The following is a 15211-nucleotide window of genomic DNA, read 5'->3' on the forward strand; positions in this document are numbered from 1 at the left end:
ACCTTATGAATGAATGTGGTTGCTTAAAAGGAGCTGTGGTAACCTGTGACTGCTGGCAATTACAGCTGTCCACAGCCTTTGAAGAGAAAGCAAACCTGACCTGGTTAGGATGCCTGGCTTGCTGGGAATATCACAGAGTAAGGAGGAAACTGTTCAGCCTGAAAAAACCCTGGTCAGGAGGGAGAGAGACATACATCTGTGCCCATGAAGGATGACAGCTGCAGAGCTGGGGGAGCCTCAGACTGGCTACCCTGGAGGGTCCATGCAGAGGGGGATACAGATGCGATGGCTCTGAACTGTGATAGCTGCTTAGTTTTCCACCCTCATTTTTTTCTACTCTTCTTCCTCCCCCGGCTCAAGCCTCCCACTTCTCACAGCTCCTGTTATAGCTTTTTTCCACTCTGCACTTCCTTGCTTCTTCCCTGGTGCCCAGCACAGAATGTAAGCTCTCGGGGAGAGGAATTTTGACTTCCTCTGTCCACAATGCAGTGCCCTAGGGGTGCACTGAGTAACAGTATGTGGGCAATAAAATTGCTGCCCCGCTTGAAGCCTGGTTTCTAGTCGGATTCTGGATCGATTTCTCACACTACGGAAGCTTCATTCTCCACCACCCCCTCTCCCAAAGCTGCTGACCTGCACCGACGAGCGGGATGCCCGGGCCTTGTTGAGCGTTCTCCTCCTCTCCCACCGGTGAATGGAATCCTGCACTTCCATGCTCAGCTGCCGAGTTACTGTTATTTTGTCATAGTTCTTGATGTGCACCAAGGCGCCGTAGGTAGTAGTTAAATAATAGGAACCTACAAAAAAGACAAGAAGATCCCAAAACATCATCACATCAGAATCTACCTTACTTTGTCCTCCCCAGCTCCCTTCTCCTATGTTCATTCACCTGTTGTGAATTGTGTGAGCTCTGGGGGACATGGATTGTCTGTGTTGGTTGTACAGTGGGTCCCTGATTGTTGTTTGGTGTGTTTAATTGTGACCGCAACAGAAACAATAAATAATGACCACAAAGCTTTTCATTCCACTCTGGTTCATGTAGCTGGAGGTGCAACACCTGCTATCTCACCTGCTTGTGTCACTTCCTTCACACACTGCTAGGAAGGAGCAGTGACTGTTTGCGGGCTGGCAGGACTGCATGTTTGTAAATGGTATCTTAAGGTTAAACACAGAATTCATGTGAATGAGCAGTCTCCTTTTTTTATGGATAAACCCAAATCCACAACCTTCCCTCAGCCTGTAGGACCATTTGGAGCTGGGACTTCCCTTCTGTTCTGTGTTTGCACAGCACCTAACCCCATGGGTCCTGAGGGGTAGCCAAGGGGTAGCCAAACTAGAGCTTCAGAGGGGTAGCTGGTCTTGAACCATGATTGGGGCTTTGGTGATGTATCTAAAAATAATGTACTTGCAAAAAGCTGTGCAGGAAATAAGTAACTAGAGTGGAATGAATCATTTATAGTTTAGTTTAGTGGCCCAAATGAAAAACTCAAATAATTTCATTTTGGGTCACACAGAACATTTTTTGATCATCTGAATCTTAAAGGGTGTGTCTAGACTACTGAGTTTTGTCGACAAAAGTGGACTTTTGTTGACAAAACTATACCAGCGTCTACACTACAGAACTCAGCAGTTTTGTCGACGCTGGTATACCTCATTTTATGAGGCATAACACCTTCTGTCGACAGAGTGCTGTCGACAGAAGGTGTTATTGCCTGTAGGGTTGCGTCTAGACTACAGGGTTCTGTCGACAAAGCAGCTTGCTTTGTCGACAGAACTCAATGTGTCTGGACGCTCTTTGTCGACAGAAGTTTTGTCGACAGATACTGTCGACAAAACTTCTGTCGACAAAACGCGGTAGTCTAGACGTACCCTTTATGAAAACAAAAGAAAAAAACTAAAGACGGCAGGTGATCAAAATGGCCACTAGATGGCAATTCAGTAACATACAGATCCTCCCACTCCTGTGTGCTCCTGCTTCCTATGGTTGTTATGAAACTCAGAGGAATCATCTTGGGTGGCCAGACAAATTAAGTACAGAAAAGACTTCAAATAATATTTTCAGAAACACACCAGGCTCTTAGCACAAAGACAAAGCAATTTAATTGTCTCTCTTTCTGAATGGAGACCCCATCTTTGCAGTGAATGTTAGTCCACTTCCCCTTTGGACCATCACAGTGTATTTATAACTCAGATAACTTTGCCAGTGGTGTCAGCTGGTTCACACAAATACTCTGGGGGTTGACAATTAGGCATGACCAAAGACATACCAACCAATTAAAGCACTGGCAGAATCTATTACTGAAATGTATTTTTAAATTGGGATCAGTACACTTTCTAACCCCGGGGCCAAGATCTTCAAAATCTCTCTGCCTCCTATGTCCGTATGTAGGTAGCTGAATTAGTGGCTTGATTTTTAGTGTGCTGAGCCCCTAAACCTCTAATGGAAGTCAAGGGGAGCTGTTGAGAATTCAGCTTTTTAAAAAATCTGCAGAGATATTTAGAAACCTAACTTTAGATTGCCCCATTTTGAGGCATATGGGGGCAGCTTACGCAATAGCTGCCTGACCCTAGCTAGAGCTCTTTATCTAGTTCACGAAACTGCCATGTATCCCACAGAGAAGTACATTGTCATTTCCAAAGGGAACATGCAACAAGCTCTTTCTCACCCTCTCCCAGCTGCAGAGCAGGGTCCATGAGCTCCATCATGTACTCCACATTCAGAAGCACCTCAGTCAGGTTGCTGCGGGCCAAGACATACATGAGCACTGGGAGGAAATCATCTGCACCATAAGGCTTCCCTGCAACCAAGAAGAATACACCCAGGTATCAGCAGGTTATTCGGAAAAGCAGTGGTTCTGACACAGAAATGCCACTTCCCATTAAATGGCTCCCTCATGGACAATTTCCATTGGGTTACCTCAACTAGACGGTTCATAGCTCAAATATGCCATGAAAGCACACTGAAAACTGCAACATCAAATAATAAAAACCTCATCAATCCCCAACAACAAGCCCCAAGGTTGAAGACTCCTAGTGGTTTCTATTTTATGATTCTTTATCAACTTAAAATAAAAATTTGTGTTGTTATGAAACAACAGAAAGAGACAATTGTGGACTGACACAAAGGCTGCATCCTGCACCCTTAAAGCTCAGTTCATTGTTGTCCAAAAGTGCAGGGTCTGTGGTTTGTGTTGTTCCCATCAACAGAGTGGACTACAGACTTATGTACACTTTGGGTTCCTGCTCATTCTGTCTGACTGTAGAACCAGGGGTTACACAGAACCTGAGAGAGACCCAGGGGAAAGTGAAAGCAGCATATAGAAGGTGTCTCTTAGGGCTGGAATCCTACTTTTCTGGTCCCGCAGGAGGTGACTATTGTACCATATGTACTAAATTACAATGGATGCCCCAAGGAGGCTGGGAGCCAAAAGGAAGCATTTTTATATTCAGATGTGTTTTGCATTGGGATATGACAACAAAGAGCTTTTCTGTAGTACTGAAAAATCAAACACGTTCTCAGACTTGGTTTGGAGACCAGTGGTGGAGGCAAGAGGTGCCTTCCCCTGGCCTCTTTTAGGTATACATATGGCATCTTTTCAGGTTCACTTTGCAATTGAAAAGTGGCCACTGTTTATTCATTCCACTTGGTTGCCCTTAGTTACAAAACCTGGCTCCACAAGTGTTGGAGATGTAGAATCCTGAGCTACAGAACTGATATGGTTATAACCATGGCATCTTGGAATAAGCGCTCGTCAGAGCTCCTAGGCTAAGCAATGTCAGGCTGAGTAAATATTTGGATGGGACACTTCTGAGGTAAACACACCTTCTACAGAAAGTGATACTAATGGGATTGTGAGTATGGTCTTGTGCTTAATGCATCCATAGAGAAAGAGAGAGAGAGAGAGCTCAGCTGTGAAGCAATCCATATTCAAAATACGTAAATCTCTTTGGGACCTTTTAAGATGAAAGGCGCTATATGTAAACTCTTATTAGTATAAATCAAAATAGGACCCAAGGAGAAGTTCCATTAAATGAACTATGAAGAACCAAAGGTCAACTTCTTATCTAGAAGCTGGTCATCTCAATTTGAACTGGCATGCCTTTTGTTCATAGTATACAGTACATACACGATAAGGTTGGCTTACCAGTTCCGACTTACATACAAATTCAACTTAAGAACAAACCTACAGTCCCTATCTTGTACGTAACCCGGGGACTGCCTGTATATACTTGACATCAAATTCTCCTTTGACAGAGGAAGATATTCTGCTAGAGTTTAAAATAAATGCAAAGCCTAGTTCTTGATAAAAAAAAGTAACTTTAAAATAAACCAGAAACTGTATCTAATGAGCAATGTCAGATGAGTTAAAACAGAGTGCCTGAAGCTGTGACTGTTGTATTCACTTCTGAAGCCATAAGTTAGACTAGTTTGTACAGAGTCAGCACATATGGTAGAAGGAAACTGTAGCACTATTCAGTGAAAGTAGAAATAATACTTGGTGGTGCTTAAATATCCAGTTAACTAAATGATGTTGCAGGTCCCTAGGCAAACCATTAAAGGGCTTCATTGTTTAATTAGTGTCTGGCTGAATGTTTTATTCATACTGTGTTACTAAGCCTTACGTTTCTATGAAAGCTCGAGTTGGCTGACAACACAGGGGCAAACCCTTTATTGTCATAAATTTTAATCTAATATGAATGTGTTAATATGGTTGCTATTAAAGTTTTGTGCAGCTGAAAAAAATATGCAACAGAGACACTGAGCATTGGAAAAACTGCTGGGAGAAGGGTCCTGATTTTGATCTCATGTACTGTATACCAGAATCAATCAGGATTAATGCTGCTGGTGTCAGTGAAGTCACACTGGTGTAAAGACAGTGAGAGGGAGCATACAAGCAAGCCTTCAGGAGCCTACTTAGCTTAATTGTTTCTGCCCCTTCAAATGCTTTATTTAAGAGCTGAAGTAACTGATGGACAGAGCTAGACAATCAGGCCTGGAAACTCAAGTTTTCTGGGAAGCTCTAGAAAGATACATTACTGCAGCAGCAGAGCAGCCTTCAACCTATTGCCCCATGTCTCAACTGGAAGGACTACCTGTAGCAGGGAGAGGGTAAATCAGTCCTTATGAGGGTTCTGTGTCCTCTTTGCTAAAGTGCCCAACACGGATACCTGTCTGGAATCTGAACATTTGTCTCCTGGGACCTAGACTCACAACACAAAGTCCTTTCAAAAGGTCACCAAATGCCTCCCTGATGAAGAAGACCTACTAGCCCAGGCTGGACTCGAATCAGGGACACAGAAGTGCAAGTTCCATGTGCACTCCCCTGAGCCAGCTAGAGTTAACTGATGATATTTTCCAGGACTCTTACAGAATCTCTCCATTTCTGTTGTATTGACTAAGCTGTGGTTTACATTTACAACCAGGCTTTGAGTCAATTATTTTTCATTCCTAGCCTCTCATTTCCCTAAGAGGATTTAGCTGCTTTGCTCACCCATCCTTATTATGCACTTCTCAATTTTAAGATGTGATAGAAATATTATTTGAGAAAGACTTCTGTCATTCCAGCTGTTTGCATGACTTAATTATTAGACTCTCTTAATTTTTTTTATTATTAATGCCGTCAAACCAGGGAGGTTTGTGGTGTATGCTCACAATTTACATAAAATAGTTGACTTGATTTCCGTCTCCCTCTAGGACAGGGATGGGGAACCTAAGGCCTGGGGGCCAGATGCAGCCCCTGGCTTGTCTGGATCTGGCTCCTGAGACTTGGGGCTCCCCCCGCAGCATTGTGGAGTCCACACTGGCACTCCAGCCCCCCACCTTCTTACCATGGGGGTTGGAACATACAAAATCTACTAGCCTGGCCCCGCCTAGGCTCCAGTGTGTGAAGGGAATCTAGGGAGTGTCTCTCTCCTTCTCCGTCAGGGGCCATACCAGCGAGGGGCTGTTTTTTCTTTTTTCCTTCTCACTTGTGTGCAGCCACTAAATGATTGTTCTGTGGGTCAGCAGCCCCTGACCCACAAAAGGTTCCCCACCTCTGCTCTAGGAATACAGGCCCTGATTTCTGAGCCTCCACAGCCACATCTGAAGTTAGTTGGAGCTGTAAGCACTTGCTGTCAGGAAACATTGTCTATGGGTTATGGTACTGACATTGACCCACAGGTTCAAGTACTTGCTTTTGCCACAAAATGCTGAGAGGGGCTCAGCTACTAAATGGGGGGCATAGAAGTACTTATCAAAACACCATTGAAAATTGGGACAGTGATTTTTTCCCCCATCGTACTACTGACTGAGTACTTGATCCAGACATTTCTCAGCACCTGAGGATGCGCTGAGAAGCCCCATCTCCCAGCAATATTGCTTAGCACCTTGCAGAATCAAGCTCTTCTTGCTCCGATTTAAATGGAGTTGAGGCAGCTTGTGTCAGTGCTCATTTGATCCTTTCCCTGTAAGAATCTGATCAGAACCCTGCAGATGTTTGAAGAACATCAGGTCCATGCTTGTCTACTGTAACTTGATTACCCAGCCTTACTGAAAACATCCATGTTTGGTTCGTGTCTTTCACAGAAAAGCTCTTTAACAGCTAGCAGAATTATATCCTGCGGTTACTGTCCCCACTCCCCACCCCAACTGCAATCGCCGTGACATTGGGCAATGGGCTTGTGAGTTCAAGGTGGCATCATCCACTCCAAATCACACTTATTTGCTTTTTTCCAGTGTCAGGAAACAGTTGTTTCATAAACATCCGTAAGAGGCTTAAAATAAGCCTACTCCTCTGCCACATACCCACCCTGTTACACTAAAGGCAAAAAGGCAAAGTGTTTGCAGTATCAGCTGCTGGCTGCTCTGCAGTGCTTGAATGGAATTGGTATTAATTAAATGCATGGTTTAACGCCATTGGGATGCTGCCCAAGTTTGCATAAATAAATCAGGGCTCTGCACTAACACATTCAGCTAGACACTTCTCCAGTGGCTCTTCTGTCCAGCAGGCCTGATAATTATCATATTAAGCTTGGAAGGATTCAATGTCAGTAAACATTGATTTGATTGTACACAATATTTCCATCAATAACAACTGTGATCTACAGAGAGGAAAAGAAAGAAAAAAGTTGCTTGAGAACTAAGAGTTTGAGTTTATTACTTTGTATCTTTTGGTATGTAATGTTGACAATTTGTGTTTTAATGGTTATAAACTTTAACTTTTTGAATTTCAACATCTTCTGTCAAGAAATAATTACGGTTTGACCTTCCCATAATTTCATGCCACTGTGTAAAACTAAATAGATAAAAATTTTAAAAAGTCTTAAAAATTAACAAGTGATATTATCCAGAAGGATAAAAATCAAATTCTGTCAAGCCTAATCATAATATAGTAATAATGCTTTGTACCTTTATTGCATTATGCGAGCCACACAGACATGCAGCCATTGCTTTTGAGGCATTTTGTAAACATGCATGCATGAAGTCTCACAAAAAGTTCTCCGAGGAATAAGGTGTAGAGCAGAGTCCACTGGGCAGGAGGATTGGAGAATGAGTTCACCTCACTTTGACCCTGCAGCAGAGGCGCCTGACCCATGGGCTGGGTTGTGACCCCCCTACCAGATGGAGATTAGGGTTGTGGTACCAGGGTGATCAATGCCCTTTTCGTGGGGCAAGGAGGAGGAGTCAGAAAAGGATGACAGAGGCCATCGACCCCATGAATGTGGACCCTGAGCAAGTTGCAAAAAAGACATAGTGCAGTTGGTGGGTCCCCCTTACTAAAATACTTGGAAACCACTGCCTTAATTTGCAGGTCAGAGGAGTCCGTTCATATTGGCACTTTGACCCAAATGCAGCAATTGTACCATGTAAAATAAATAGAAATGGAGAGGTAGCCGAGTTAGTCTGATCTTGCTAAAACAAAAGGAAAAACTATGTAGCACTTTAAAGACTAACAAAATGGTTTAATAGGTGATGAGTTCTTATGGGCCAGACCCACTTCCTCAGATGATACTCTCCAGTTCATCATTAATAGTAACCTTCATATAACATCTTCTGCAAGGCCTTTGTCTGCTACAAGGCAAAATTACTATACAGACAGTGTTCCCTATAAACAATGCGCTTATGGAGCCACTCAGGAAACACTGAAATGCCACCCAGCTAGTTAGCACAGCTAGATTTTGTTTCTATTGGTGCACATGACTTGGTGCATATAAAACTGTATTCTGTACATGGATGGAAAAAATTAGAGGGAACATTGGTACACACCCGATCACACCGCCTTCCTTGAATTCCTCCATTGGCTTCCCCATTTTTAATACATCAAGGTCAAGCTGCTTGTTTTCATTTTCCACGTCTTTGGTAATTCTGCCCCTCTTTACTCCTCTGCTCTTGTCTCTTATCACATCCTCCCTACCTCCTCCACTCCACCTACATGACTTCTCCGGCCATTTGTCAGCCTTCTGAGCAAGCATTTTTGTACTTTTTACTCTGACCTTCATGCACAGAACTGATCATCAGCCCACTGCCCTCTCCTCTTTAAGATACATCTCTGCTACAATGCCGGCAAGAAACCAGTTGGTTAAGTATGGCTAGGTCTATTTGTGTCGAACAAATTGTATATCTATCTATGTGCATATACAATTGTATTCTTTTGCCTTCCCCTGCCTGCATCTCCCACTGGTAAAAACAGCTTGCAAGCTTTTCAGGGTAGGAACCATGGAGAGCCCCATGTCTTCATATATGTGTATACAGTGCTCAGTGCAGCAGTGTGGCTGTCCTAACTGAGGCCTTTGGGTTTTACTGCATTATAAATATTATATTTCATTGTGGCAGCTCTGGGAGGCTTCAGCCACATCTGGCTGCCATTGTCCTAGAACCTGTACAAGCATTGAGTAGATGATGGACCTTCGCTGAAAGACCTTAGAATCCGGAAATACTAATCATGCGTTTGTAACATTACCATGCAGAAAAAGGCTCCGAGAAGCAGATTTTGGCATCTAATGCAATCCTGCTCTTCACGCTTTGCTGAGGCCATGTATCTGGCACTTACTTTGCATGGTTATATTTTAAAAATAGTAAATCAAGCAATGTCACAATCTAATGGATAATGGAAAATCTCACTCACAGGGGGCGAGCCAATAGTGGCTGGGGAAAGGCTCTTCATGTTAACAAAGGCACCAGCTCTCATTGTGTAGGGAATTTAAGCAGAATGGGATGTCAGCTTCATTCCAGAAAACACAACAAAGATCCAAGAGCTGTAAAGAGGAGGCTGAAGCTCAGATCAGTCACCACGTGGCTGTACCTGGATGTAGGAAGTAAATAGCAATTCCAGCCCCCTGATGAGGGAGACTACAAATTGGTTAAGTCTCCTCTAGCATATTCAGACCCGCCCTCACCCCTTGCCTCCTTCTGGTGCAGCTGGGCACAGAAAAAGAGCTGGATAATGTTCACATCACATGTGCCCTGTGTGTTTGGAAGAAACTAGCAACTTCCCCATTCTGTTTTACCCTGTGTCATTCTTCCAGCACAAATCTTTTCCCCTAACAAAACATGAAGGACCTGATCTGCTGGAAGATCAGAATCAGGCCTTAAATGCTTCAAACTCTTCTCAGCACAATTATGAAATTTAATACAGATCTGGGGTGCTGGTGAGGCAGAAACAAGTGAGGTACTATGGTACAAAGATGTGACAGTCCTTTGCTATGAGGAACTGGTGAAACCACAACTAGAGCCCTGTGATCAGTTTCAGGTGCCTGAAAGATGTTGATATGTAGGCAGGATGTGAGGGAAGAACAAAGATTAAAGTGCTACAGAAATTCATACATAGAGAAATATTGGAAGGTGTAATAGATTAATCAGATGATGACCATGGAGTCTACAAGTACATGAAGGCTGAAAATGCCAGAGCTGGGGAAAGCAATCATGTAAGGCAGTCCAAGGAATAAAGGAACAATTTTCTAACAGTTTGGTCTATTCATATAGACCTTGAGGGGAAGTGGTTGATGCTTCCTCATTTGAGTCACCTAAAATTGACTGAACAAAACATTGGATCATATATTTCAAGGAACAAGTCTGTATTGTCTGTGGGGATGAATGAGGTGAATTAAATAGGCCTCATCGGTAGCATTTCGTGCTTTGTACAAATAGTATGACTCTCATGTACTATGCTTCTAGGATGAAAAAAGAGTGTAGTAAAGGTAAATCCAATTTTTCAATTGAAGGGTTGTTTTATTTAAATCAGATTTGTTTACTTTGTTATTTAAATGACAGTAAGTTTTTAATTGTTAAAAATAAACGTATTTTGAATATGAAATTTGGATTTAATTATGGCAAGGGGAGAGATGTGGAGAATCAAGGAAGAAACCCGGGGGGAGAATTGGCCTTGAGATTTTCTTGTGAATAGAAAAGTGTGGCAGGAGGCTGGGGTGTGGAGACAGAGCAGCCACCAGTGAGGGACAGGCTCTGGTGGGAAGGCTTGACAAAATAGCAGGATGTGAATTTATAAGGAGAGAGCCCTGGGAGGCATCCAGGGCTGGTGGGCTGAGGTATGGGAAGAGGTGGACCACCAGAAGACCAGAGTGTCCATTGGCAAGGAGTGCCAGAGAACCGGGGGAGAACTTGTACAGTATGCCAGGCTACAAGGAGTTGCTTCAGCAGAAAGGCTTGCCCCTTCACAGGGTGATATGGTTGAAGAAATAGGCAAGGAAGATGGATCTTGTCTTCCACTATTTTCAAACCAGAACAAGAAATAGTGATCGGGTCTATAGCTTCCTTGTTTTGAAGTCTAGGAAGCTACTAATTTTTCACCAGATGATTATCTATTCCCTTGTGTTTAAATTCTAAACATAGCAAGTAGGATTTGGGGCAATTAAACTGCAGAAAACTTAGCATGCATTTTTATTATGTAAATTCAACTTCTGACATCAGGTTAAAGTTCTCTGTCAAGTCTGCATGCATGTCGGCTGAGCAACATTTTTCACCAGGACATATCCCTATATTTCACCTCACACTTTTGTTTTCCTTGCTTTAAGCAATGAGAATTCTGGAAACTCTCTGTGGTTCTGCTCTGTGGTTATAACTTGAGGAATGATTAGGAAACTGCCCTGGGTGGTTATTGATTTTTATGAAAGTATAAGGAGAGTGCCAGGTGCCCCGGAGGGAATGAACAGAACAAGTAATCATCAACTGATCCATTCTCCGTTGCTCATTCCCAGCTTCTGACAAACAGTTGGATAGGAACACTATCCTTGTCCATCCTGGCTAATAGCCATTGATGGACCTATCCTCCATGAATTTATCGAGCTCTTTTTTGAACCTGTTAAAGTCCTGGGCTTAACAACATCCTCTGGCAAGGAGTTCCACAGGTTGATTGTGCGTTGTATGAAGAAATACTTCCTTTTGCTTGTTTTAAACCTTCTACCTATTAATTTAATTTGGTGGCCCCATGTGCTATGTAGAGTAAATAGCACTTCCTTATCTACTTTGTCTATGCCAGTCATGATTTTATAGATCTCAATCATATCCTCCTTTAGTTTTCTCTTTTCCAAACTGAAAAGTCCTAGTCTTATTAATCTCTCCTCATATGGAAGCTGTTTCCATCGGCCTAATAATTTTTGTTGCCTTTTTCTGAACCTTTTCCAATCCCAATATATCTTTTTTGAGATAAGGCAACCACATTTGCACGCATTATTCAATACTATGGATTTATATAGAGGCAATATGATATTTTCTGTCTTATTATCTATCCCTTTCTTAATGATTTCCAACATTCTGTTCACTGTTTTGAATTAAGGGCACGAATGTTGAAAGCATAATGAAACTTCAAAGTCAGGCTGGACTGACTTATGAATACAGTGAAATCTTATCTTAAGAAACTGGAGTTCACCATGGTGAAAACAGAGTTGCATACACTAGCCTCCTACCTTAAGCCTATGCTTTCCTCTCTTACCATATAGGGATTCTGTCCTGGTTTTGACTCCAGCTCTGTGAAATGATCATAATCCTCACAAAAATACTCTGACTTTGGGGTTTAGATAGAGGTGAACTTTAGCTACCAGACCTGGTTATGAACTTCCCCAGACTTCACAGTTGTTTGGATTAAAAATTCTGGTTCAAATTCATTACAGCGGTGATTCCCCACTGCAAAGTCTGGAGAGAGATAACATGTTCCTCTCTGGGCTTATTTCCAGTTTTAATGGAAACTCGAAACCTTTGTGACAATTATGTTTTATCTTGAAATATTAGGTGGATTCTCTGAGCTAAATTATCCCTGAATTGGCACAAAAGAAATGCAGCCAACTGGGAAACCACACCAAGTAGTGTAATTAATTACTATTACTCTGCAGTTACCATTCTTGACATAGCTTTACTTTTGTCTTTTTGGCATAGGGAATGGTTTGGCCTTGGGACTTCACGTGCTCTGCAGTTGGAAGAGATGGGAACTTATTGATTCAGTGATGAGCAAAAGGAGTTTAATGAAGTACAGATAATTATAAAGAAGGTTGACCACAGAGCGTACTCTTCCTTTATGAAGAAAACTGCCTGACTTGAAGCTGGCCTAAAGAATGAGAGGGATTGGATTCCTCTTTTCTGGGTGGTCAGGAAGGATAAAGAAAATCCCCAGCACAGTTAAATCTGACTCTGAACAATCTAAAACACATAGTTAAATTTGTCAGAAAACATTTTGTATTGCTATTAGGACAATCAAAATGAAATATATTGTTTCAAGTTGGTTTGACCCGAATTGGTATATTTTGTTTTGCTGAGCTAACCCCTAAATGGTCAGTTTAGAATCATTTCTATAAAACATTAAGCTGCCTTTCCCAATCATCTTATGGAAGTCGTAGTTTAGACCCCAACTCACTTCTATGGATTATATCTGTTATAATGCAATGTGGAGTTCCCTCTGAACTACTGCATGTCATATCATAGGAGCCAGATGTATCTGGGTGCATCATATGAGATATAGTCCCACCAGAAACCTGGCCCATGGGGTGTACAGGCAGTCCCCAGGTTACGTACAAGATAGGGACTGTAGGTTTGTTCTTAAGTTGAATTTGTATGTAAGTCGGAACTGGCGTCCAGATTCAGCCGCTGCAGAAACTGACCAGCGGCTGACTACAGGAACCCTAAGGCAGAGTTGCTCTGCTATGGGCTTCCTGGAATCAGCCGCTGCTCTGTTTCAACAGCGGCTGAATCTGGATGCCTGGGACAGAGCAGCTGGGGCGCTGCTGGGTAGGTACCCGCAGCGCCGCACTTCAGCGCTGCGGGGATCAACCCGGCAGCACCCCAGCAGCTCTACCCCAGGTGTCCCCAAGTCAGCCGCTGCTGAAACTGATCAGCGGATGATTACAGGAAGCCCGGGGCAGAGTTGCTCTGCCCCGGGCTTCCTGTAGTCAGCCTCTGGTCAGTTTCAGCAGTGGCTGACTTGGGGACGCCTGGGGCAGAGCAGCTGGGGTGCTGCCGGGTTGGTCCAGTAGCGCCCCTCCTCGACGCTACTGGACCAACCCAGCAGCACCCCAGCTGCTCTGCCCCAGGCGTCGGCGAGAAAAGCCTGGTCTGCTGGGGGGGGGGGCGCACTAGCTGCGCCCCCCCCCAGCAGACTAGGGAGACGCGGGCAGTGGGACCGCCGAGACGTGCTGTGGTCCCACTGTCCGCGTCCTCTGCGGCTTTGCTTCGTGTCTCCTTGGTCTGCTGGGGGGCGTCCCCCCCAGCAGACCAGGGAGGCACGGAGCAAAGCCGCGGAGGACGCGGGCAGCGGGACCACAGCACGTCTCGGCGGTCCCACCGCCCGCGTCCTCCGGGGCGAGAAAAGCCCCGTTCATAATGCGGATCTGACATAAGTCAGATCCGCGTAAGTCAGGGACTGCCTGTATAGGGCAAGCCTGTGGGCAGTGGTGAGCAAAGGGGCTACTTAGGTAGCAGCGGAGACTAGAGCCTAGACCCTTTAAATTGCTGCTAGAGTGCCATGCAGAATGCTTCAGGAGGCTCTGAGGGCCACTGGGGGAGGGGCTGCATGGCAGGCTGGCTGCCCCAGTCCCTTCTGCCCCTATTGCCCATGGCCCCGCCCCTTCTGAGATCATGGAGCCTGCCCTCCTCCCCCCACACCTTGCCCAGGGACCGGGCAATTCTGTCGGACTGTCTGGTATGGGGCCGTCAGTCACTGAAACAATAGTTCCCATGAGGCAGCGAGCTGAACTGGGAAACAGCATAAACATTTTGTTGAACTGATTTGAAATTCCAGTTCAACAAATCAAAACACTTGGAAATTTCTGAAACACTTCAATTTCAGGAATGCCAAAATGTTTTGTTTTAAGATTTTTAGTCAAAACAAAACACAACATTTCAACACTTTCGAATAAAATATTTTCAAAATTCCCATTCCATGACAAATTGTGAGTTTTTGACCTTCGAGGCAAAAACAAATGTTGAAATATCAGAATGGCCTGGGGGACAGAAATTTAGAATTTTTTGCAGCTTGCGTTATAATTTAGAAGCAATGCACAAGAATCTCATGGAAATTATGCCAGAGATGCAGCTCTGAGGGTTAACACTTTGGTCAGTCAAAATTCAAAATGTGGTTTTACAACGAATATGATAATGAATTTTCTTAACATACAATGCTGTATATTACATCCCAATGTGTCCAAACATATTTCATTACAGTTAAAGTCTATCTTGATCGGACAGATACACTAGAGAAATGTAGTAATGGTTTTCTAAGCCTAGTGAAGCATCAAGAAATAGTAAAAGATAATATTAACACTTTTCACCCACACAAATGCCTGATCCTCCTCTGTACATTTCAGTCAGGATTTTGGGAAGACCAAACCCAAGAAGTTTTCCCCAGATAACTCTTCTCTGGTTTTACACTTTTAGTTGAGTGCCTTGTGGGACAGGACTTTGGGAGTTTAGGAAGGGCTATGTAAACCCTTGTGATGATTTAGGAAATCTATCTGGACAACTTATGCATTCTGGTTGCTATTATGATTTATTATGCAGTTGTTATTATGAAAAAAGCTGTATCATTAATTTATCTCTGTTTCTGTGTATCCACCATTGCCAACAAAACTTTCAACATGTACCTCCCAGACCAAGGACAATGGTGGGCCGCTAGTACACAACAATCATCTCTTCAGACAAAGTTCTTTGGGACATTGGGTTTGCTTTTGCTGGGAGAAAAGGCGTGGGGAAGTGGAGAGTGTGAATTTCCCATGCAGGATAATGAAA

General features: G+C 43.5%; 1 protein-coding gene across 3 annotated transcripts in view; it reads right to left on the reverse strand.

Moving 5' to 3' along the window:
- Window positions 1-15211, reverse strand: part of RIN3 (Ras and Rab interactor 3) — a 102172-nt gene that overhangs the window by 6403 nt on the left and 80558 nt on the right. For all 3 annotated transcript variants that reach the window (XM_025189929.2, XM_075926687.1, XM_075926686.1), the window contains 2 exons: window positions 2667-2798; window positions 634-797 (listed from right to left, as the gene is read on the reverse strand). In XM_025189929.2, coding sequence (XP_025045714.2) covers window positions 634-797; window positions 2667-2798 — 296 coding nt within the window. The remainder of the gene's footprint in view (window positions 1-633; window positions 798-2666; window positions 2799-15211) is intronic.

Source organism: Pelodiscus sinensis, chromosome 4 (genome assembly GCF_049634645.1).
Source record: "Pelodiscus sinensis isolate JC-2024 chromosome 4, ASM4963464v1, whole genome shotgun sequence".
In the NCBI taxonomy this organism is placed as follows: Eukaryota; Metazoa; Chordata; order Testudines; family Trionychidae; genus Pelodiscus; species Pelodiscus sinensis.